The sequence below is a fragment of the Tachypleus tridentatus genome, chromosome 1 (assembly GCF_004210375.1).
Source record: "Tachypleus tridentatus isolate NWPU-2018 chromosome 1, ASM421037v1, whole genome shotgun sequence".
Classification (NCBI taxonomy): domain Eukaryota; kingdom Metazoa; phylum Arthropoda; class Merostomata; order Xiphosura; family Limulidae; genus Tachypleus; species Tachypleus tridentatus.
The window spans coordinates 85,431,423-85,449,700 of record NC_134825.1 but is presented as its reverse complement, the minus strand read 5'-3'; the positions used below and the strand labels follow the sequence as shown (position 1 = coordinate 85,449,700).

At 30.6% G+C, this 18,278-nt stretch overlaps 1 protein-coding gene across 4 annotated transcripts in view; it reads right to left on the bottom strand.

The window, feature by feature from the left end:
* The window catches only part of LOC143254287 (inactive tyrosine-protein kinase 7-like), a 77,238-nt gene that overhangs the window by 3,544 nt on the left and 55,416 nt on the right, over nucleotides 1-18,278 (bottom strand). The window contains exons 5-11 of one of the 4 annotated variants that reach the window (XM_076509230.1): nucleotides 11,051-11,187; nucleotides 8,141-8,437; nucleotides 6,983-7,270; nucleotides 5,885-6,154; nucleotides 2,862-3,134; nucleotides 1,893-2,075; nucleotides 201-404 (exon numbers count right to left, since the gene is read on the bottom strand). In XM_076509230.1, the coding sequence (XP_076365345.1) occupies nucleotides 201-404; nucleotides 1,893-2,075; nucleotides 2,862-3,134; nucleotides 5,885-6,154; nucleotides 6,983-7,270; nucleotides 8,141-8,437; nucleotides 11,051-11,187 (1,652 nt within the window). Of the gene's footprint in view, nucleotides 1-200; nucleotides 408-1,883; nucleotides 2,076-2,861; nucleotides 3,135-5,884; nucleotides 6,155-6,982; nucleotides 7,271-8,140; nucleotides 8,438-11,050; nucleotides 11,188-18,278 lie in introns of all 4 variants that reach the window. The other 3 variants (XM_076509214.1, XM_076509223.1, XM_076509203.1) reach the window with 3 other exon arrangements.

Here is an 18,278-nt window from a genome sequence, read left to right as displayed (position 1 = left end):
TAGTCTAGATACTGATGACTAATACAAACATATCAATATTTAGAAGCAGGTTCTGTGTGAACATTCAGACCAGTGTAACTGATCCAATCATGCACTTTATCACATTTTCATAAACATATGTATGAGTTAAACACAGGTAGATCAGAATGTTTCCTCTTTAGTAAGTGTAAAGAGAACATATATTTACCAGGCTGACCTACCTAGTAGCATCATTGTTTGAAGGTTGTCTCTAGAAAACTTGATGTCATCATAGGAGGACCTGTTGACTTTGGCAGGTAGTGAGCAAGGGCCTGGGGTGTTGATGTCCCCATCTTTACTGCTAACACCATTTACTTGTTCCTGATCTGTGTGATTGATCTTGTCTTTCATTTCAATGTTACTTTGTGGATTATCATCAACTTTGACTACTGGGAACATCATAATAATATAAATAATAACTAAATGTTCACTTCATGTAAGTTTTCACAGGCTAAATGATAAAAATTGGACATATTTTATAAACCAAAATATTCTCATAATTTAACACATCCTATTAAATTACTTCAGTTAGGTAATGGTGCTAATATGTAATATGAATTCCTGTACACAACATAGTTATGCAATACTGTTTAACCCCCATCCACCAAAATAGCACTTTTATTTATACACAGAACTGTCTGATGTTTACATATTAAAGATTTCCTTTGCAAGATTTACACCCAAAGATTGTACTGATGAAGGAAAACAAAGTGAACATCTTTTCAATGCTAACAGAAACTAGCAGAGTTTATTCAGTTCTAAATATTCTATCACTTTGTTGGTTTTGTTCCAACAAATGAAGTTGAATGTTGCCAGAAATTTACTAGATTTTCAGACTAAAATAGTTATATATTAGCTTGTCCAACTGGTCATGAAAAACAAAATCAAACTGAAACAAAGAGCACAGGTTACTAGATTAGCTTTACTTAACAGTAATGGTCATATTGCATGGATGTTTTTAATTGATTTACTGATACATTCACAATTTTCCCAACAAACCATCGCATAGTTTGGAGTGAGCTAGAAAGTGTTTTTAACATGTGTTGAACATCAGGTTAATTTTGGGAATGAAAAAAATATTCAGAAAAGTAATAAACTGTGTTATATGTAAGTTTACTTCAGTAACTTATGTGATGTAACACAATAAAATTACAAATTACATCACTGTTTAAATGTTATTTTTGCATTAATGTATCACACGTGACTAGAAAACTGTTGCTATAATTCATTAAATTAGCATAAAACATCTAAGTGCAACAGATAATGAAGATCAATTATTACAATATTGAGAATTTATAAGAAATTTTCAATGTATATCTTTGTTCCAACATTTGCAAATTTTAATCTATTCATCAATAAACAAAAACTCTGAAGGATACTTAAAAGCATCTGTCTCTAGTGGAACTTCCTTATGTTTTTTAAATGTCATCTTACACTGTTTCTCATTCTTTTAGCTTAAGTCCATGCATAGAGTTTATAGTACATATTGATTTTTGTATTTTTTTTTATAACATATTGAGGTTTTTAAATCTAAAACCATGGTCACTGGAAATTCACTTAATGATAAAATTTACTTCCAAGTTGTTTGAACAAAACTTTAAAATGTCAAATTCTTCATTTATCTTAAATGTGAAGGTACTTTAATAACAGGTGTAATGTATTTATTATTCTGGATTTCACTCAATCTTCTTAATCCAAAAAATGATTTGTATAACAGGCATATCTATACAACTTCAATATTTTACTTTTCAGAATGACTGAAGTTAAAAGTATGACTTAATATCACATTACTGCACTTAAACCCTTTAAATCTGATGGAGTTCTCCAAAAAAGAGAAAGTTAGAAGTGTATATTTTAACACCTACCTTCCTCACCTGCTTCAGCTAACAGCTTGGCTTTACGACGAGCTCTTCTAATGCGACACCAAATCATGAGTCCAATAACAAGAACAATGTAGATTACTGCTGCACATAGTGTTATTGTAACTGTCTTGTTCATCGTATTAGCCTCATTTTCATCCTGCCCACTTACTTGGTTTGGACTATAGTTCTCTGTACCTGTAGAAAAAATGGAGGTTAGGACCCTATAAATAATAAATTATTCAAAATTAATGTACCAACTGTTCTTTATAAAAATCAGTTCAAAAAAGTAACACTTCAGAAAACTAATGTATCAATTGTTTTATAGATTAAATTTGTAATTGTAGTGACACTTTAAAAATGATGGTACATTTAAACTGGAAATTAATTCAGTTTCAAAAACTAACATGAACTGATAATTTAGGGATTCAAAACTTGGAAGTCAATCCAAATTCAACTGCTAAAATATACTTGTCATTGAAACTTTCTAACTTGAGAGCTAAGTCAGTTATACTTAGAACATTTTGATCATCAAAATACTCTATCTCTTCACTATAAGGTCCTCATTATAACTAGTTAATGTGCAAAAATTCTAAAGTGATATTATTTTAAAATGCTAAATAAAAATAAACAGAAGTATTCTTATTTGTTTAATTAACTCAAAACCAATGTTTTACCAATGCTATTGTAACTTCCATTGCAAAAAGAATCACTTTACTTATAAAGTATTATATGTTTATTATAAGCACTTCTCATAAGTAACCTATATTCAAGGTAAGTGAAATAAATATTACAATGACTTTTCATGTAATTACTACTATCAAAATTGATTTTGCATATTTATATAATTAACAATTATATATACAAGCACACGAAAATTATTTTATGATAATTTTCATGGAAATAATAAAAGATAACTAGTGTACTTTATGATATTATGTTAATTTCAGAAGATTAAAGACACAGAAAATGTTAGGAACTAACTTCTAATACTGAGGAGCACTTCAGCACGACGAAATCCTCCACTGTTTCCTGCTGTGCACCCATACTTTCCATTGTCAGCCATGTGTGCTTCTTTGATATACAATGTTCCATTAGTTAGGACTTGGAATCGCTTTTTGTCAAAACCTTTGAGTACATTATCTTTATCCCATTGTATACCTGGAGGTGGATCTCCTTTAGCTTCACAATGAAGCATCACTGGGTACCCTTCATAGGCTTCTGTGTCTGCTGGTGTCACTGTGAACTTAGGCATCACTAAAAGAAAATCTTTTTATTCACTATTGTACACAAATAAACCTACAAAATGTGAAACAATGTATTACGAATACTGCAAAAGATACAAATCATGGATATATATTCTCTATCAAGACTTCTTATTTAAATGTTGTGAAAGGAAGGATATTTCCCACTCAAATGCTATAGATGAAAATAATCTGAATAAAATAAGACTTACCTTTTGAAATATCTTTAATTGCTTTCATCAGATATAAATTAAAAAGTATTATAACATAGTTGAGAAAGAAAAGAATCTTCATCCTTGTTTTGAAGATAAGATTCCTCACATGATTTGTAACTCATTTTAATTAATACATTGTATAGTAATTACTTAATAATCAATTATAATTTACAATAATTATTTAATTGAGAATATTAATTTAGGTCCATATATTTTGGCCACATAATTAGATTGGAGTGAAGGTTGACAGTAATTCTGATAGACAAAATCAAAGGAAGGAAAGCTAGAGGCAGACAAAACTCACTTGGCTCTATGATATTAGAAAATGGACTGCAATGAAAAATGTAAATTAGTAAAGTTTATGCTCGCAGCAGGGAATAAATAACAAAATGAACCACAGTCATTAACCCTCAAAATTAGGGAAGACAACACGACTGATTAAAAAATCAATTCAGAGAAATTTTCTCATAACACAATAAGGAATTTAATTTTTCTATCACAATGAGAGGTACTTTAATTGCACATAAACACAATTATAGTTAACAAAGGGATGAACATTTAGGATAAGGAAAATATTGTTGATATGAGGAAATAAAAGATATGTACAAGAGACATTTTTTAAATGTTCAAATATTCATTACATAGACAATTCTCAAGTATGTAAGACAGTAGGGAATTGAAAAAATTTTTTAATTATATGGTCACTTCAGCCTATCCCTAAAACTCATGGCTTTAGGCTACTCAAGAATATACTTTACTATGTGTCCTAAAATGTAAAACACACAAGATCCTTCATACATACAGGACAGCATAGAAATTTGAGTTTTTATATAATAAAAAGTTACAGTCAACAAATTGCAAGTATTATGGGATTGCACTCCCTCTATTATTTGAAAATTAACTGCGATAAGTACAATCTCATACTGATAGTTTATACTATGATTAGCTGTCACAAAAGCAATGAGAAAATGAGTGATGACGAGAAATCCACTTGAAGTAAAAATGTATTCTTAAAACAGCTGGTATGGGTGTTAACATTTTAATTAAAATAAAGTATAGAACAACGTTTCAACCCTCGTATGTCATCTTCAGGTTAACAAAGGTTTGTAAATTTCTAAGTTTTTGAACATTTTAATTCTTCATAATCCTCTATTAGTGCATGAAATAATAAAAACACACATAATTAACCCTTACCCAAATGGAAAGGCAGGCCTCAAAATATCAGATATAACTACTACAAACTGGCTGTGTCTGTCTGTTTTCTAAGTACATTCAGCAGAATGGATGAAACAGGTGCTGAAGACACACAGAAATCTATGTGCATAAAACATTGAGTAAAGTTCCATGGAATGTAAACCGTTCATTTGGCAACATTATTCCCAAATGAATTTTCTATTTTAATAAGACCAGCTGTTGGATAAAATAAGCTTCATAACCCCTCTGGAGAAGCCTGGATGGTTTATACTGAAAATGTTACAAATGCGAGTCTTCTTATATTATATTTGTAACAATTTTGGGAATAATTTGAGAAACAATAAATAAAACAACATATTTTACTTTCTAGATAATAATAACAAAAGTTTTTATTTCAGTCAATGTTTCTCCATTGTGATTTCGTCAGAGCTAGTGGTACAATTATTTTAGGCAAAAATATACATAGTAAATATGATATATTTTCCCATGAAACAATTCTTGTACTGCTAACCTAGATGAAGCTGCAATAGCAAAATATTGGCTGAAAAAAACTTTTACTTATTATTATTATCTGGAGAGTAAAATCATTTTTTTATTTTTTATTTACCTGTATTGCTAAAACATTTTAACTCCTTCCAGTATGCACTAGAAATCCTGAAAAAACAACAAAATATTTGTAGTGATTCTTGTTAGCCTGAGATCTTGTGTCCAAAGCATCTTTTGTCTTAATGTATTTCAATGAAAACCTGAAGATTACTTAAGAATGTCAAAACATTGTCCTGTACTCTATTTTAATTAAAGTGCTATTACCCATATCAGTCATCATGAGAATACAATCAGACATTGTTATACCAGCATAAAAAGCACCATTCACAGCAGCTGTGTTTTCCACACATACAGACATTATACTTTCAATATTTTGTTTCTGCTTTTCTGGCTAATGACCAAAATCAAAATACAAATATTTAAATTACTTTATTTATACAATAAATCAATAATTACTATGTTTAGCTGATGAAACAAAATAGTTTATTAATTTCATCAATGAAAACTGTTCTCCTCTATGAATAGTTCTGACTGCATCATTTTTAGTATAACACAGAAATATGTACACTGTTTAGATCTATTTAACTAGATACTTGCTGATATTCCACAAACTAGATTGCAAGAGCAAAGATTACAATCAAGTCATGGAATATCAGCATTCTAAGCTAGAATTCAAATTGAAAACTCTGTGATATTCTTGAATAATAATATATAATAAACATAAAAACCAAAGTAATTGCAATATATCTCCTGGTCTACTCATAATATTTAATTTTTTGAATATTCTATGAAATGACAAAAAACTAACCAACAACTTCAACATTTATTGTAGCATTAATAGTTCCCTGAGGACTGGAAGCAATGCATGTGTATGTTCCAGCATCATCATGTTGAACAACATTGAAATGTAGTGTACCATTTTCATCACTGATGTGAGAAGGCCACTGGGTAGGAGTTACTGTGTCCTTTACCCATTGAACCATAGGAGTTTCAGCACCACGAGCCTTGCAGTAAATCTTTCTGTTAGATCCCAATTCTAGTTTCTTGTTTACAGGAGGAGGGACAAATTTTAAGGTTTCTGAATTAAAAAAATAAAAATTAATAATTTTAAACATGTTTTACACTTTATATTCTAAATTAGATTTTGGCTTATTTTGTGAAGTTCCATGAGTAAAAGTTAACAGATGTTTCTGTGTAAGTATATCATTGTAAGTCTATATTTTCTGATTTTATTGATATTACATATAAGTTATTGATATTAGAGTCATAAAGACAAGCTTAGTTCAAAAAAGACACTGCACAACAAAATTTTTCAAGTACTAATGGTAAGTCACAAACATCAATTGACCAAATTTTTAAATAAATGCTGTGTATGAACTACTGTAACCAGTTTTAAAATTTTTTGCCCAACCTTAGCATTTTATGTTCAAAAAAGAATATTAAAGTGGGTGCTGGCTTCTTGTGTTAGAAATGGGGCCTCTGATCCCAGTGGAACCATTGTGGGGGGGGGGGTTGCTGCCACACTCAAGTCATACTCTTTTTTTTTTTTTTTGAGAAATATAAAATGTCTGGTTCTCTGTTTTTTAGGGAAATTACTAATATTGATTTTCATGTTTTAGTTTCTTACAACCTTTTGGCTCTTATGTAATTAAAAGAATTGATGTATGAGCTCTAACATATGCTATGTTATGAACAGTTCATGTATTTTAAAAAGATAATGGTTCAACTATGCCACTACCCCAAGAGTTTGCTGAAATGGTGCCACTGATCCCTGTGTTATGATACCCAGAAGCTCAAAGTGAGAATTATCATTGCTTTAAAATAATTATTTTGTAAATCCAGAAAACTGTTTTTGTTTACTATTAAATAGATAAAAAAAAGTATTTTGTCAGTTCAATTTTCCTACCTTTAACAATTAAAGTGCTATTTTCAGAATAAACTGGTGAAAATCCTGATGTGTTAACCAAACACCTATATGTTCCTGCATCCGATACTTGTACATCCTGAATGAACAAGTTTTCATTGTTTTCATGAACAGTAATGTGGGGATCAGAAGGGTTAATAGGGTGGTCATTTTTCAACCACTTGACAGTGGTAATGGGAAATAGATTGCCTTCATACTTGCATGACATTGTTGCTGATTTTCCTTCCTCTACTTCAACATCAACAGGACCAGCTACAATTACTGGTGGAACTTTAAAATAAAACACCACAATTGAAAAACAATTCTCACATATATACTAGTCAAATCTTGCACAACAGCTTTATATAAGGTTATCGTATGAGCTATAATATTCATAATAAGAAAAATTAAAATTATGCCATTAAAACAAAAATGTTTTGGTTTATAATATGAAATTCATAATTTTCCTACAATAAAAAAGAAAATGAAGTTAAATTATTAAACCACCTTATTTGATTTAATGGATCATAAACAAAGTTTTAATATTTGGTGTAATACACCTATCAAAATAATAGCTTTTGATTATAGTTGGACAAATTAAGACCAATAAATTCATACAACATAAAACACATTAAGAAGGGAAAAGGAAACTAGCATTAAATCATTTCAAGCAGCTCATGTATAAATTGAAAATACTCAACTTTGTTTAATAGTTAAACACCAGCAAATAAAAACTTTTAAGCCATTCTGAATTTTGTTTTCTGGATATCAGCTTTTACAAAGTGATGTTTATATTCTACCTTATTAAATATTAATAAAAATTATTACCCAATGGACCTGTGAGATTGTTAATATTTTATCTGTTTAAAAAAACAAACTGAAATTTATTACATGTTTGGTTAAAAACCATCCCAAGTCAAATAATTATCTGTAAAATAAATAATGATAAATCATTTATGAAAACATTTAAGCCAGTTTTAATTAATGGTGACATACAAGATGTTTTGTTTCCTACTTACTTTTTTTAACACTCAGTTTTTAAAATTAAAAATTATGTTTAACTACATAAGACTGACTAATATCACAATGATTAGTTTTCATCTTTACTATTCTGAGTTCTGTTACATCAGATAACTTAAAGTCAGTAAAACAAAAACTTACTAGTAACATATAGGTCTATTTTTTTTCTCTTTTCTCCAATTAAGTTTGCAGCCACACAGGTAAAACTACCACTATCAGCTTGTTTAACATTGTTAATAATTAAACAACCGTCGTCCACCCGAATTCGACCAGTGTCACTTATAACATAGCCTTTATGATCTTCCCACCAAACTCGGGGTGCTGGAAATCCTGCTGGAGCAAGACATGTTATCTCAAAAAGACTATGCAAGGGAAAGAATAGCATTTCACTATCACCAAGTGGAGGCTCAAACGAGTATTCTGAAAATTCTTCTAGGTCTGTAAAACAAAACACAAAGTTATGCACAGATTAAATTTAAATTTGTTATCAACACAAGCCTCCGAGTTTAAACTTCAAAAAAGCTGCTTTGGTTTTAATAGTGGACTTTCCATAATTCAGCTATACAGATTTTGAAAATAATATTAGTTCTCTATCAAGTAAGAATTTTTTACAAACTGGTAAGAAAAATTCTTACTTAGATCATATTATTATTTCCTTTACTACAATGTTCATTTTTTTATTATTACGTTTTTAATAAAAATACAAACAAACTCAAGAAAAAGGAAGAACAGTGATGTCAAACAAACATGCATCATCATTTTTTGTGAAATTTATGTCTTTTAGTCTGCTATGTGTTATGGTTTTTCTTTTATCTATTGCATCATGACATTTTGTGAAAAATCTTTATATGATGAAATAAAATTGATAACATTTTTGGATTCAGCATACAGGAATTACTGTACAACAAATAAAAGACTATAAAACCATTACAGCCCTGTATAATTACTAACAGGATTCCTTTAATGTGCTTTATTTGCTAATCAATGTGACCATCTTATTCACTTACAGAAAATAATATGGAAAAAAAATATAATTCTGTTTACTATATACAGGTGTTTTTTTGTTTCAGAACTTTTCTGGCTGACCAACAAATAATATCATTTTCTCAAATAGAATCCTATCCATAAAATGATTTAAACCTTACTTCAACTTACTATTTTAAGTATTGAGAATTCTTAAAACACTTCATTCAGTAATTCAGAACATTTTACTCATCCAGAAAGATCTCCTTACAAGTACCAATGTTATAAAACTAAAACATTTTAAAACATAAAAACAGTCTATAGGTATGGTTTAAAATTAAACAAAATATTATATTTAAATTTCAAGGAATATATTTTCATCTTACTCTATGTAAAACAAGACTACAACTACAGAAATGTTTTTTTTTACTTATTATTCCAATATACATATTAAGCACAAAATTTATATTTGTTACATCTCAATACATTGTACACTACTTACTTCAATGACAACTACATTTGCAAAATTTCATTCAAAATCACAAAGATCAATATCATATATACATACACTGATGGCCAAAATCTTCAGGCCAATGAACATAAAGCAAAAATATGCATTTTGCATTGTTAGACTCAACCACTTATTTGAGTAGAGCTTCGAAAGATGAAACTAAGAAAAGGAAAAATAAAAATAAACTTTTTTAGCATTTAATAGGGAAAATGTGAACACTATGAAATTAGCCTAAATACTACCAGGTCAAAAGTTTAAGACCATACAAAAATACTGCTAAACAGGGTAGGAAATGCTCAACAAGAGGTCTCAGTAGTGAGTTGCATGACCGTCATTGTGAATAACTTCAAACATTCGCTTTGGCATGGTCGATATAAATGTTTGCAGAAGGTTGGCTGGAATGTTATTCCAAGTGGTGAAGATGGCTTCATGAAGATCATGCACTGTTTGGAATTGACATCCATTTCTACAGACTTCCCTTGCTATCCACCCCCAAACATTTTCAATGGGGTTCAGTTCAGATAAACATGCTGGATGGTCCAAAAGAATCACGTTATTCTCCATGAAAAGTCCTTTGTCCTGTGGGCATTGTGGATTGCAGCGTTGTCCAGCTGAAAGATCCAGTAATTTCCACACAAGCAAAGGCCTTCAGTCAGTAAGGATGCTCGCTCCAACATGCCAATGTAACCAGTTGCTGTTTGATGCCCCTGTATAACCTGAAGCTCCATTGTTCCATGGAAAAGAAAGCACCCCAAAACATGATGGAACCTCCTCCATTGTGTCATGTAGAAAATGTTTCCAGTGGGATATCTTTATCGTGCCAGTAACATTGGAAGGCATCTGGACCATCCAGATTAAATTTTTTCTCATCAGAGAACAAAATCTTCTTCCACTTTTCTACGTTGCATGTTTGGGACTTCTCAGCAAAGTTTAACTGAGCTGTTTTGTGGTGTGGAAGGAGGCATGGCTTTTAAAGATGCCGTTTTATTGTTCTTGAGCTGCATTCTGTATCTGTAAGGGCCTTAATCTGGTTCAACGATTGGCTGGTGTCTTGCTGGACTACCCGTCAAATCCTCCTACACCACGCTGGGGAAATTTTCTTGGGCTGACCACTTGAAATTCTCATTCCATATTCCTCAGGGTCTTTTAAGAAATTTGCAACAGCAGTTTTACTATGCCCAATCTCACCAGCAATGGCATGTTGAGAGAGACCTTGCTTTTGCAGCTCGACAATTCTGCCACATTCAAACTCTGTCAACTTTTTGGTCTTTGCCATGTTTTTACCCAAATTTTGTTATGTGTTTACCAATTAACGCTTCATTTCAGTATGGTCTTAAACTTTTGATCAGCTAGTATCTAGGCTAATTTCATAGTGTTCACATTTTTTCTATTAAATGCTAAAAGTTTTTTTTTCTTTCCCTCTTCATATTTTTATCTTTCGAAGCTCTACTCAAATAAGTGGTTGAGTCAAACAACACAAAATGCATATTTTTTCTTTATGTTCATTGGGCTTAAAATTTTGGCCAGCAGTGAATATATGTTTTTTTTGTATCTCAAAGTTACTATCTGATACTTACATGCAAGTTTTAAATGAGCAATGTATGTCTGCTGGGGTATGTCCTTGCTGGAACTAATGCCAACACAGCGATAAATACCTTCATCTGCTTGCTGAGTATAAGATATAAGTAGAGAGCCATTCAAAAAGACTGTGTACCTGTAGCAAAAACCACGTCCATAAAAGCCACATTTTTTGTGTACGATCTTACTAATGAAATAATAAAGCTGTACCGAATTAACTACATAACAAAAATAATAAAATACATTATTCATATAAACTTATTCAACTTTCTCATAATCTACTGTTTATACAGGAATTTGTGCATGTACAAGTACCACACATTAAGGACAGTCAGTGTAGTTTCAGTAGATTGGGCAAAATAACTTTCAAAAAATTACTATATGATTATTCCTCTTCCAGTCTTTAACCATTGCATATTTGTAAGCTTCTACTCCAAAAATGCAAGTTCATGAAAAAGTCTAATTCATTCACAATATATTAATATAACATTAAAAAACAAGAGGAGTGTTTTGGTCCATCTAGGCTCTCCTATCCATTAAACTGAACTGAAAACTAAAAAAACTCAAAGTCAACTCTTATCATTCAAGTATTTATTAAGCTTTCTCTCAAACTCCCTTAAATAAACTGCATCTATTAATGCAAGAAAATTAATGCTGTCTTAGCTGACTTCTACACTACTAAAATTTATATTTTTGCCCTTAGTCTCATCATTCTGACTATTAAATACCAAAAAAAGTGATCTTAATTATCTCAACACCTCAACTGAATTTCCTCCAACTCTTTACAATTCAAGAAAATAAGTTTGGAATTTTTAACCTATCCTCATAAGGGAAACTTTTCCATCCCATATATCATCATAGCAGTCTTCATCTAAACCCTTCCCAATAATTCCATGTCCTTTCTAAAGTTCAAAGCTTAGTACTGAACACAGTACTCCAAATATAACCAATGACCTATACAATATTATAATATTATTCAAGATTGTATTGTAATAACAGAGCAAGGAAGTACAATTCAGTTGTGTTCTAAAATAACTGAACTAGTTAGTTTATACTTTGACAAAGACACTTATTTAAAGCTCTGAATACAACTGTGATAATAAACAGTGTTACAAACACTTATGGCTAAACTAAGTCATTCAGTCTAAATCTATCTCTATCTAATTATATAACTCAAAATACATTTTGGATATGTATTGATAGCCAGACCAAGGTCTGAATCATTCTACACACTAGGAGGTATTATGATGCATATTAAAACAATGAGAAAGTTTAGATAATTCTTCTAGTAGCATGATGCAATAATATAACAAGTGCCAATTCATAACAATCAAATAACACAATGTATGATTGAAAAATGTTTCATAAACAAACCTGTGATAAATTATCCCTTTTAAAAATAACCAAATTTAACACTGGCTGTATTTAAATTATCTAAATCATAAAATTTGCAATAAACTTAAAACAGTCATGTATATTTAAAAATTATAAGGTAAACACTGAGTTTTATGACACTGTTAACTGAATCAAAATTTAAAAAAAAATTCAAGTCTTCATGGGCATATCTAGAAATTCTTCATAGTTTCTTTTCATATACGACAGAGACTATAAAAGATTGAATATTTGTATTTCTTTTCAGTGATATAACTACAAAATGTAATGGTAGCATCTTAAACATACATATATAAACATTAGAATGCAAGATGGTTTCTAGAAACACCATACCAACAAAGTGAAAAAATTTGCAAGTGTTAATACTTTATAGATCTGACAAAACACCTAGTAAAAGAATAAAAAACTCTGAAGGTAACAAAAAATCAAATTGTTACAAAATGTAATAAAACAAATACTTATAAGCTAACTTCTGTGAAAATACTTACCTTTCACCTCAATAAGCTGGGCTACCAGTAAAACAATAAGTGGTTACATATGATAAGTTTATCAAATAATACATGAATAAACTATAGGAATAAGTTATGTACATCAATTATACAAGTTAACACAAAGCATATAAAAGTTGGACTTACCTACACTGAGAAATTTGGTTGAAATATTTATTAAAACACCTACAAATCTTTTACAAAAAATGTTTTGTAAAATTCTAAAAGAGTGAAGAGGATTGTATAATGTATGTAAAGGATGGCATCATCTCCTAGAGATTTAAGACCTCCAGTCCTATGCAAATGTGTGGGCCAAATTAAAAATATAAGATATTTAAAACAGTGTCTTTATGAAGGATATCAAAAGAGCTGTATATGAAAACTTTTATGAGCCAGCCATTAGAATTTGAAAATAATTGTCTCAGATTGCTTACAACTAATGATATTATCTGTATAACAGAGTCACTATTTGTGTACTGTATTCAGTTGAAACAGAAATAGCAGATATATATGTAAAAATGGCTCGTTTGGGTTGAGAAAAGTTTTTACATATATATTTTTCTCTACAAGTGGGTTTTCTCAACATCACTGAGAAACAGCAGATGTTCTTTATCTACTTGTTATTATTCTAGGAATGTAAATCAAAAGCTTTTATTTAGCCAAGATTGATTAGAGAACAATATACTTCAACACCACTTCACAGTATTTAAGTATCATTATGTACAAGTACAATTCCACTTTTCAGGTAACTGTAAGAGCTTATGCAAAAATCAAAGAATTTATTTATTGAATTATAACTAGGTTAGATTTCTGATAGAGAACCAAAATATCTTACAAGAGATACAAGGTTGCACAAAACAAGTCTTAAAAAAAGATGGAATACAAATGTTTTGGTACTTTCAAAGGATTGGGAAGAAAAACCTTTTGCAGCATATCATGATCACAATATACAGGTATTCAATTTAAAAACAGCAACAAACAACACTAAAATATTAGAAACCATAAATTAGCTAATATATAGTATTTGCAGTTATATATGGCAAGTAAATAATTTTAACCTTTAAATTAAAAACATCTAGTTTGGTACATTTGGAATATAGTTTTCAACTCACCAATTAATTTCTGGTTTGTTCAGGCTTTAACCAAAATTTTACAGGAATTAAAAGAAAAACAAAAACACTTTATGATTATAAAATGTTACGTTATTAGACATAATTTCTTAGACAACTATTCCAAACCCATCAAGACGACTAAACAAATTAACATTTCCTTTAAATTTCACATCATGCTTATACATATTACTAATGTTTTATATAGGTGATTATGAAAATCCTGGTATGTTCTTTAACTTCAGAAAATAAACATACTTTGGATTACTTCATTTATTATATATAACTAACCAGTTCAGGTAACTTGTGAACTAAGTTAACTTTATATTCAATTAAGAAAAAAAATACACATTTTTAAAAACATTTTGGTTGATATCAGCAACCAACAAAGGGTAAAAAGAAATTTAAAAAAATATATTTTAAGTTATTTGTTTGTTGAATTCTGTGTAAACTTACTCCAGATTATCCGTACTAGCCATTCATAATTTAGATATGAAAGATCAGAGAGAAAATGGCTAGTGAACATTACCCATTGCCAACTCTTTACTAACAGACAGTAGGATTAACTGTTTCATTGTAATGATCCATAGCTTGAATAATAAACATGCTCAACAACAGGTTTAGATCATGCAAACTGTAGATTGCAAGTTGAGTACTCTAAACACCTGGCCCTAGGTGTTAATTATTTTATCCTATTTCTTTTTCAGTGGATTCCACAGCAAAGTGGACCAGAAGAATGAATGAAGAATAATTGTTAAAATGATGTTAACTTTATCTGTTAATTATCTAAGCTTGGTCCAATTTTAAGTTCATTTCACTTACTAAAGGCTGAAGCCCTCTATTTGTTTCATTGGTATCTCTGTTTTCCTTCAAATATTGTTCTACACACACACACACACATATATAATTAAATTCTGTTTGGCATTGGGTTCCTAAACTTTGCAAATCTGCATACCCCCTTCAATTTCCTTATGGTACTGGGGGATCAATTCCTATTAAAAATAGTTTTAATCATGTGTAACTGGTGTATCATATGCATATTTTACTACCATTACAGCTTAATTCTGGATTTAAAAAAAGAACAACAAAAACAGAATATGGGAAATATTTATGACTTACTTTAATGTGAAGAATGATACTGCGAATTTCTAGGTCAAAGCCTGACAGTTTCAAATAAAGATCCAGATCCACATTTATCCTATTTCTGTACTTCAATTTTATATAACCACATTGAGGTGAACCTTACTCACATAATTAAGATGTAGGGAATGGAATTAAATATTTTACTGCTCTGAAGGATAGTTTAGGATAATCACGTCTCACATGTATTAAAAAATCTGTCCAATTAGTTTTGTCAAAAAAATGACTTTAGTGAAGCATCACATGAGAGGTCAATAAGGGTATATTTTCTTTAAGTTAAATTTTCAACACATATAATACCTACATTAATTGAATCTTTGATCTATTTACTACTGGAATTGGGAGGAGGAAAGTAGATTCTAAAATCTTTTTTCAAATTATGCAAATACTGAATAATAATGTTTTGCACCTCATTGGAAAGCTTTTACCAGTTTTTTCAAGAAAAGTGTTAATAATAACTCGTAATTACTGTTTTGAGCACGATAAGCCCATAAATCAAACTTTTTTATTATGACTTCTATTTTCTCTTCTGCTTTGAAAATAGTTATCCTTGCTCCTTGAAGGTTTAAATTTTGTTGATTCAAATGAATAAGTAATCGGACAAATACATCCCAACACAGAGACAAGAAACTTCATTGATGAGTTCACTCAAGTGAAACTTTTTCTAACTCAAAACTAAGCATATTTCATCATGTAGTTTGAATACATGACTGAGAACTTTGCTACTAGATAAGCAGCACACACCTGAATGCAAGAGATGTTTATATTCACTACCCATCTCATCATAAAGAATATTAAAGATGTAGTAATTTAGTGAGCGAGCTTTCATAAAACTTACAGCTTGTTGTCTTTAGTTTATCGTCCGTTCTTCTTACAGCCAATGCTTTTCTGTATATACAACAATGAACCCACTTAACTGCCTTAATATGAACAACAAATCCACTCTTCTTGTCTGATATTGCACAAGCTCAGGTCTGAACTTATTTCTACACATTTTTACCATTCAATTTAATTATTTCAAAAAATGGTGACCAGACTGTTAAATATGGCCTAAGATGTAGCATTGGTTAACAAAATAAGATATTTTAGAAAATGTTCTACTGAATGAATGCAAGCAAGCAAATCACCACAATTAGCAATATCTGTACTTTAATCCAACTGAAGCAAATAATACTGGCTTTAGCATATTCTTGAAATCAATTGACTCTTAATATTCTCTGCCATTTTGTCAATTCTACTTTTAACAGTGTTGTATGATAGTAAAATCAAATTTATGCCTTTTTCTACTCTATTTCCATGCATTTCACCTGACACTGCTTTTGCAGCTGGTAAAATTAATTTCTCTGACAGTATGTGGACTTCCAGTCTGGCCTGGCATGGCCGGGTGGTTAAGGCACTCCACTTGTTCAAATTCCCGTCACTCCAAACATGCTAGCCCTTTCAGCCATGGGGGCATTATAATGTGCAGTTAATCCCACTATTTATTGGTAAAAGAGTAGCCATAAAGGTGGTGATGACTAGCTGCCTTCCCTCTAGTCTTAAACTGCTAAATTAGGGAAGGCTAGTGCAGATAGCCCTCGAGTAGATTTACACGAAATTCAAAACAACAAATTTCCAGTCTTTGTCATCAAAAGAGATACCTCATACAAAGCAAATGCTGTTTTCACATTTTGCGACTATTTGCCATTTTTTCTAATAATGTTTGTTTCTGCACACTTTACCTTCTTTAATTTGAAAAAATTCAACAGATTTGCTAATACATTCATTATGTTTTGTTTCAAGGCGCCTGAAAAACTTGGATGATTTTATGCTTTGTTAGATAATATGCCAAAACACATAACACATTGGGGCTTTCGATCGTTTTCTAACCCAGCACAAATAAACCCCAATGCTAAATTTTCATCGCAACATTTACACCCGTTCTGTTTTGATTCATGTTCCATAGTTTCAACATTAGGGCCTGATGCAATAGGGCTACCACGTGTATCACTAAATCTGCAATTTTGTTATTATGCTTCACTTTGCTTCTTCTTAATGGGTATTAGGGTATGCTGATAATAATATACCCAGGAGGGTCAGGTGCCAAAAGATCTCTTCCTCCATCCTGCAGCTACTACTATGATGAAGTCATAGTGCTTGAAGGCCAGAGAGACCAACACTTACTCCAGCCCTTTTCAGGGCACTGTTTGTATATTGTCTACAATCCTTAAATCTAATTATATATAAAAAAGTATAGTGTTTGGTGGCCTACTTAATTTCTATTTTTTAAATATATATTCATAGGAGAGAGATACTTAGGACTATGTTCATCATGTACAAGGTATCTATCAAGATCACACAATAAATCATTTTTATGCCAATTTTTAGTAAAATAATTTAGTGCATTATGCAAGACTCTATCAGATAATGTTTCTAAGTTTGTGTACTTGTGTATGAATGTTGACAAAGTGCTTTATATGCTGTGGTAATGATTGAATTTTATATTTTTTACAGTTTATATGGCTGTTTTTGTGATATATTTAACCAGGCTGGACGTGTATATTCTATAATAGGTCTAATATATGTTTTGTAGATTTTATTATATTATCTGGAGAAGTGTCTTGAGTTTTACCAGACAGACTTCTTGCATAATTTTCTCTTTTCCAGATTCTGGTCCAGGGGTTGGGAACTTATTTTTCATAGTGGCCACAACCGTGGCTAATGAAAACCACATTGGCCACACTATTAAGAAAAAAAAAAAGATGTTAGTTTAATCAAAACAATTGCATTTCAACTAACCTTCAATGTGAAAGCTGATGGGGGTTTTCATCAACATGTTTTGTGAAATGTGGCTTAATATCTATGCTCAATGAGCATCTTAGATCTGCCTCTAAATTTATGTCAGTAAGCCGAGATTTGTATCTAGACTTGAGAAAATCTAGCGTAGAAAATGTTGATTCACACACCCATGTGGATCCAAACATGGAAAATAATTTTGAAATTGCTATCTTTAAATTTGGAAGACTCTCATTTATTGGAATAGTGAGGCATATCTCTCTGCTAGAACATTTTTGTTTACCTTTTATGTGTTCTACATTTTGCAGGGTAAGCATCTCATC